The following is a 7,767-nucleotide window of genomic DNA, read 5'->3' on the forward strand; positions in this document are numbered from 1 at the left end:
ACAAAGGCAGTAGGATATTTCATGTAGGAACTAAAAGGCACTAACCGAGCAAAAGTATACGCATCACGGTTTGTGCTTCGTTGGGCTGTCCCCCGAAAGCCTACAAGGCCTGTACCTGCCAAGCTTCAAGACCAAAGAAAGAGCCCGGAGTCAGCAACAGAGACATCAATGGTTTAAGGATGAGGGCGCTTCCACGTCCGAAGCAAGGTCCTGGAGCGACACCCCACCGTGTGCGGGCGGATGGCGGCAGATGACGAGCAGGACATGGCGGCAGTCTTCACTCCCAGCGGGGGAAGGGGAGATTGCCAGTAATACGGGGAATTGATGTCAGGTGGGCTCATCAGTTACCAGGGAAACCAGCAGAGGGGTACGCCCCTCACTGCCCCTTTGATAACGATAATCACCACCTGGGACATTGCGCAAGTATGTAGGAAGGTCAGTCTTGTGAGTAGGGTGTAGGTGAAGCAGGCATTGGTCGAGCAGGCAGTGTACAGAGAGCAAGAGAGCAGCCCCCTTGAGTGGCCTGACCATACACACTCTGATTCACTGTTTTAAAATTTAAACACAAAAATTCCAAGTTGCCATATAGTATTGGAGTATCTGAAGTTTTATATCTTCATCTGCATAATCAGTGTGCTATCTTTGCTTGTTTTTAATTGAATCTACTGTTTAAATGCAGGAATGCGTAGTACCACAGGGATTCACTCAAGTGATTCCTAACATTTAGGAATTTATCCCTAAGCAAACATGTATGCCTGCTGGGTCCATGGCAGAACTGGGGGTAGGGGCCAGGGAAAAACTGAATTACTAAAACTTCTTCTAATTGAAGTCCATGTAGAATGAAACATCTTTTAAAGAATAAGCAATAAAGGTGCTAATGTGTAGCTTAATGTATATTATTAGCACTCAACAGTGTTCACAGCAACTGTTTAGAATTCATGCACACAAAGATTTTTTTCTTGTGACGGAGTATCTATCCCTGAGTGTTTGAAATTGCTGCTGCATGGTGATAATAAAAAGCAGAGAAACCTTTTAATCAGCATTGTGATTCTTAATTACCCATAAAAATGCACCCCTTATGGACTGCACCTGGAGCAGACTGTTCCCACCAGCCCACTTTTGGTGCCCACAAGTTGTTTGGAATTGCATAATCTCTCCAGGACATTTGTACCACCAAGAGAAGAGGGAAAGGCCTCCCAAAATATAACTGAGATTAAATTTTCTACCTGTTAGACTGGTGTTTGTATCTGATTTCATTTGATTTTAAAAAATGATTCTTTACCTGAATGTTGTAAATTCTTATCAGTTATAATAATATAACATAATATTTCCATAACATAACTAACGTGAGTGACACATTATATGCTTAAACATTTGGGTTTTTCTACATTAAAAAACTAAGCATTCTTTGATTATTTTTTTCTGGTAAAATATGGGAGAAAGTGGTCAAATGTTCAAAATCTGATAAAGTAAATCAATCATAGAACTTATGATTCTGGATAAATTTTCTAGATAATTCTCCTACCAGGAAATCTTGTATAACTATGGTAAAAATGTTATCTTTTCCCTCTCCAACTTGGTAGTCACTAAGTGTTCCAGGCTTGAAAATTACTCAGCCTGTAATTTCCGCAGACTGAACCATTCTGGGAGTAAAATGATGTCATATAAATAGTAATTAACAGTATTTCTTTGCTTCAGCTCCACCCACTATTTCAGTACTTCAGGTCACTTTCCATCTTCCAAATTACCTGCATTTATTTATAGGTGCATTCAGAGGGGCAGCTAATTTTTGCAAACCAATAAGCCCTCTTTAACCTTTATCAACTCAGAGATCTTTACTGCCCCTGAAAGCCATGGAGCCGTCTAAGGCCACCTATGCTGCAACAATCACCCTCTGCTTCCAATGAGGACACCTAGGGCACCTCCACAAAGCTGCTGCCGTCACTGCTGTTGCCGTAGCCAGTACTGGTGCAGTGACCCGGCTTAGGCTTGACCTGTGGGATTCCCACAGGCATTTGAATACAGGTAGCAGCACTCGAAATTACAACCAGTTAAGAAGTTAAGAACATGAACGCTTAATTCTAGGAAGAAAACAAGGAAAGAATGTTCCCCAGGAGGCATGAAGGATCTGAGATGGCCGAGAGCAGTCTCAGGTCCCAGTGTGTAGAAAAATGATCGTCTCTCCTAGTAGGAGCATCCCTCCCCGAGGTACCAAATTTTCAGACCAGCAGAGCCAATCCCCAGTCCTTGACGCTCAAATTTACATAATCTGCCAGAGAGAGAGAGAGAGGCAGAATCTTTGAGTGAATACTGGTTGAGACTAGTTTCTCCAGCCATACAAATCAAATAGAGCCTTGGTAGACTGACTATCAATTTTATCCTTGGGAACTACATACAGGTTCCATGAACCAAAACTAACAGTGTAGATGCATGAGGCTACCCTACTTCTGCCACTCTCTGGAACCTACCTGCCCCTGAACCACTCATTCTCACCAGCCTTAACAGGCTTGACAGTGTCTCTCTCATCTTACCTTAGACCCCAAAAATATAAATCACAAGTTCCACTTTAATGTTGGAGAAGGAGGAATAACTCTTTACAGCGGTTCCTCAGTCATAGTAAATGCTAAATGAATGAGAACCTCTTTCTTTTTCTTGGAACGGGGGAGGGCAGTTTAAACAGTGACTATTAAGTAGGTTAATAATGATTAAGTTTAGCTTACTGCAGTAAGAGAAAATCCTTAAAAATTAGAAAATAACATATTGACAAATGTAACTCTAATCAAACCACCTCCTCAAATGAGGCAGAGACTCTTTTCCTTCTCTCCACACCCTGAGAATTCCAGAGAAAGAGGAGGGTCAGAAACAAGTCACTGGGCTCTGTTATGGTACAGTAAGCTTGTCTCATTTCAGCCCCATCCCAGGGACCAAAAGGAAGATGGAGGCCCCTAAACGCTGGGAAAGAATCTTCTCTCAGCTCAGGTCCTGCATGTTACGTGGTGTGACATGCTCTTGATGGAACATTTGTATCACTTGATGGTGACAGCAAACCTGACCTCCTGATGAAGTGCGATTTGTCTTCACAGTGATTAGCTGGGTCTCCCAACTCTGCACTAGTTCAGTCATATGCTTCATGTTAGGGGCACAAACTCTTTGACCATCTTGACGTGGTGATGCTCATCCCAAAGGAGAAGGATGTAAATCAGCCATGTCCACTGGACCATCGTCCACGAGCCCTTTTAGCTTATTCATGGGTCAGAATGTTCACCAGGTATGTTCAGGTTTTGAATGAAATCTGACACTTTCTTCTACGTCAGATTGTGAATTCTAAGTTTGACTACTGCTTCTACCCTCCATAGCTTCTTCAAGAGGGGAGCCAGATACATACGGAGGGAAGACAATATGAAGACACAGTCACAGTTTCATCCCTCGCAGCCCTCAGAAGAAAACAACCCTGCAGACACCTTGATCTCAGAGTTCTAGCCTCCACAACTGTGAGAAAATTATTTCTCTGTTGTTTAAACCTCCCAGTCTGTGGTACTTAATTATGGCGACCCTAGCAAACTAGCTTACTCATTATATGTAATGCCTTTATTATAATGTAAAGAAGAAATAAATGGAATGTAATTTACAATAAAATACATATTTGCACTTGTAAATGTTCAAGCACAGCTATACCAAAAGACGTAATGTTTATACCAATACTGGGCATGCAGTGGCTCTAAGTGTGACAGTAAAAATATGCGCCGACACAGACAGCACATGTTATTGGCAACTCAAATACAAAATTTCGAGTAACATTACCGTTGGTACGTGATTTTCTGAAAGAGTGAAAAACGCTTGGTAAAGTTCCAAACGAAACAAACAACAATCTTCCTTCAATTTACATGGTAGTTACATTCCTGGAAAATTCAAGAAATTCATGGTATTTGTTTGACACACGGGAACAGGTGCTAGGCACAGATAATTATAAATAGGTTTTTCATCTCCATGAATGTCCTGTGGAACATTTGAAAGTCACAGCCAGTTCTTCATTTCTCTGTACATTTGCAGGTTGTCAGGATGTCTAGCATCACTGGCCCACAACCCTCATTGCCAGTAGGGTTCCCAGTCATCATGACAACCAAAAATGTCTCCTTATTTCCAGAATATGTCCTAAAGACTCTCTAAAGGGGAGTACCACCTTGGTTGAGAAGCAGTGAGATATAAGAAAATAAAAGATGTAATGTATGGCTACCTTTTGGTGCTGGGCCAGTCCCATTCCCACTCCCTGACAGAGCTCCCCCTGCCTGGAGGCAGAGAGCTGGGGACCGGTTCACATGGGACCACACAGTAGGCAAGTCAAGCAAGGGATATGCATTTCTGAACGGGTCTTGTTGAAAGTCACAGTCTTAACACTACCCTTGAGCCTCAGGCATTAAAATGCTCCTTTGTTTGCTTGAATTTCAGAGGCCTCAAGTGCTCCATGTTTGGTAGAGACTAGCAGCTGTGGGCATGCCTTCCTCTGTGTGTTTCTGTATGTTTGAGGGGCTTGGAAAAGGCTAAGGCTCTGCTGTGATTGCAGAGGCATCAATGGGTTAGAGAACCATCCTGACAAATCCTGCTGCCCATTTCTCTGCTCCTGTTCCTGGGCTATTGAACATGCATTGTTGGAGAAAATCACATGAACCAACAGGGTAGTTCTACCAGCAAGCTATGATCTCTAACCATTAACTGGGCCCTCAACGACGCACCCAATCCTTTTGTCCCATTCTGCCTGTCCTCCAGGATGTTTCCCAGTGTTTACTCTCAATCTTTTTTGTCCCCTTCTCTCGAGCACTCAAATTCCACCTTGTTGTTTCACGCTCCAATAAGATTTCTGTACATTTTACTGAGACAAGATCATTGTTCAGAAAAACAATGATCTCAAAATTCTTCCTCTCAAAATTTATTTTCCTCTCGCACAACAAGAAGAAAAGTCCACTTGTGCTGCCTATTGCTCCCCTTTCCAAGGGAACCTGTTCCATTATTTAAAGAGATTCAGTTTTTCCTTTTCAACTGCCCTCCTCTTCCCTCAACTTTGCCTGAAGACATGCTGTTTGAGTTAGAACCCTTTGGTTGCAGGTAGTAGAATCCAACTTGAGTGCACTTTAGCCAGAAAATAGGACTTTAAATAATAATAATAAAAAAACCCAATGGTAGGAATGCCGTGGGTCTCAGGAAAGGACTTGAACGAGTATTGCAAAGCCATCAGCACTCCTTCCACCCTTCTTTGCTGCTCCTCTTTGCTTCGTTTTTCTCTTTCCTGTACACTAGCTTCTTGTGGCTTCCTGTTGTCGACTGAAGAAAATGCACAAGCTAAAAGTTGAGAGTTATGTTTTATTCAGCGGATTTTCTGAGGACATCAAGCCTAGGAGACAGGACTCTCAGATGGCTCTGAGGCACTACTCTGAAGAGGGAAGGGAAGAGCCAGGATATAAAGGAGTTTTGTAACAAAAACCAGGTAATCGGAACATCAAAAGATTACTGTTAATTAAAGAAAACCAGACATTTCAAGTTAATGAATTTAGTGCTTTTCTATGTATGGGAAGATGCAAAGTGCTGGGCTCATTGAAATCATTCCTTTGATATGCACCTCAGCTAACTAGGGCTGGTATCCTGTTTTTTTCCATCTTGAGTCTCCTCCGGGTGCACCCTTGGGCGTGACTGCAGCGGCTGATGGCTTGATGGCCGGGCATCTTTTGTTTACTGATGTGGCAGGAGGCATTCTTAGTCCACAGTGTCCACATGGCAGAATCCCAGTTGCAGGAGTGAGAACCCAACTGGCTAGCTTGGATCAGGCCTAATCCCCTGGCCAAGTTCAGCTAAGATGGCTTAACGGGGATCAGATTTACCCTCCTGCCTGAAAAAGATAAACACACAAAATATAGAAGCAATGGGCTTTGAACATGGATATCAGGTAGCGCAGGACAATGAACCTTGAGAGAGGGCAAACAGACGAGGTGAGCCTTATGGTTGCCCCAGCTTGCTGCCTGGAGAGAGTTTCCAGAATGCAGCATGGGGAGGGGGAACCCAGGTGGAGCCCAGTGGTCTCTCTGAGTTGAGAAGACAGAGCTGGAATCCAGGGAAGGCATGGTGGATAGAGATAGCAGGACAGAGTACTAGAGAGAGAAGAGAGCTGGAGAGAGAGAGAGGGAGAGAAAGAGAGATGTGAGGGAGAGAGAAAGAGGGGGAGAGAGAGAGTTAGTTCAAGATCTGGCTCACAGGAGGATCTCCTTGAGGCTTCAGCTAAGTCGTGATCAGCACATGGCTGTGAAGAAACTACTGGAAGCCAGGGAAAGAGCCACCTAAAAGGATCAGAGGGTGCACTTCTTGGAGCCTTCACAAGGCCTGGTCAGAATGGTAAGCCTTGTAATTCACAAGGTACCCAGTAGAGTATTCAGAATGAGATAGGAGGGAAGGGGGCAGGGCACAACCTTTAAAAGAATGACATAGCTGTTGAGGTTACAATAGAAACTGGTTAGACCCTACTAGGCCCAAGATGGCAGAAGATTTGGCTTCCAGTAGACCTTGAGCCTCATTATACACTCATTGTAATACATTAGGATCTAAATGACATACCCACAGGGGCCATGATGGTTCCAAGGCCGACCGTAAAAGGCCAAAAAGTGGGCTGGGCGGTAGCCCAGTTCCTGGAAATCCCTGCCCCTTTCCCAAAATAGTTGGAATAATCCTCCCACTCATTAGCCGATGAAATTACCCAGCCCATAAAAACTAACCACCCCATATTTCAGGGCCACTCTCACCTTTTGAGAGGGACCGCATTCTGTGTAAATAAACAGACATCTCTCCAAATAAACTGCTTTCACTTTGCTATGGCTCGCTCTTGAATTGTTTCCCTTGCGAAGCCAAGGACCTTCACTTGGCGGTCTGTCCCATGGACTCACCCAAGACCTGCGACATGACCATCCTCTTGTGCCCCATCTTCCTATAACAAGAAGAGAATCATCAATTTAGCCTTCAAGTCTCTTCTGGTCCTGCCTAACAAAGTTTAAAATCAAACCTGAAGGGACTTCCCTGGTGGCACAGCGGTTAAGGATCCGTCTGCCAATGCAGGAGACACAGGTTCGAGCCCTGGTCTGGGAAGATCCCACATGCCACAGAGCAACTAAGTCCGTGTACCACAACTACTGAGCCTGCGCTCTAGAGCCCACGAGCCACGACTACTGAGCCCGCGTGCCACAACTACTGAAGCCTGTGTGCCTAGAGCCTGTGCTCTGCAACAAGAGAAACCACCACAATGAGAAGCCCGCGCACCGGAACGAAGAGTAGCCCCCACTTGCCACAACTAGAGAAAGCCCGCGCACAGCAACAAAAACCCAACGCAGCCAAATAAATAAATTAATTAAATAAATTAAAAAAAAATCAAACCTGAAAGAATCCAACAGTTTCTGTTAGGGAACCGTTGACTGAAACAGCCTGCCTTGGCCAGGCATAATAACCACTTGCATGAGTTGTCCCGAACAGGAGGTCCCCATAAGGAACAGGGTGCTGCCACCAAAAACTAACCAGGAGAATTTGGGAGGGGCCAAGAGGAGAGAGGAGACGCCAGACTATAACATGTCCTGCCAACCTCCCAGAAACCCTCACGCTGGGATCCATCTTGGCTAAGAGATGTGTGCACTATCAGGAAGGGCCTTGAATTGGACCAAATATGGGGACAAGCAAGATGATTGACCAGAGACACCCAGAAAGCTGACCCCACCACCATAAACCCTGAGACTGTAAGCC

At 44.4% G+C, this 7,767-nt stretch overlaps 1 protein-coding gene across 2 annotated transcripts in view; it reads right to left on the minus strand.

Annotated features, from left to right (window-relative positions):
• Positions 1-5,341: 5,341 nt before the first annotated feature.
• Positions 5,342-7,767, minus strand: part of SREK1IP1 (SREK1 interacting protein 1) — an 84,914-nt gene continuing 82,488 nt past the window's right edge. The window contains exons 6-7 of one of the 2 annotated variants that reach the window (XM_073802156.1): positions 6,783-6,964; positions 5,342-5,878 (exon numbers count right to left, since the gene is read on the minus strand). In XM_073802156.1, coding sequence (XP_073658257.1) covers positions 5,867-5,878; positions 6,783-6,964 — 194 coding nt within the window. In that variant the 3' untranslated portion in view covers positions 5,342-5,866. Of the gene's footprint in view, positions 6,965-7,767 lie in introns of both variants that reach the window. The other variant, XM_019929982.3, reaches the window with a different exon arrangement.

The sequence above is a fragment of the Tursiops truncatus genome, chromosome 3 (genome assembly GCF_011762595.2).
Source record: "Tursiops truncatus isolate mTurTru1 chromosome 3, mTurTru1.mat.Y, whole genome shotgun sequence".
Classification (NCBI taxonomy): Eukaryota; Metazoa; Chordata; class Mammalia; order Artiodactyla; family Delphinidae; genus Tursiops; species Tursiops truncatus.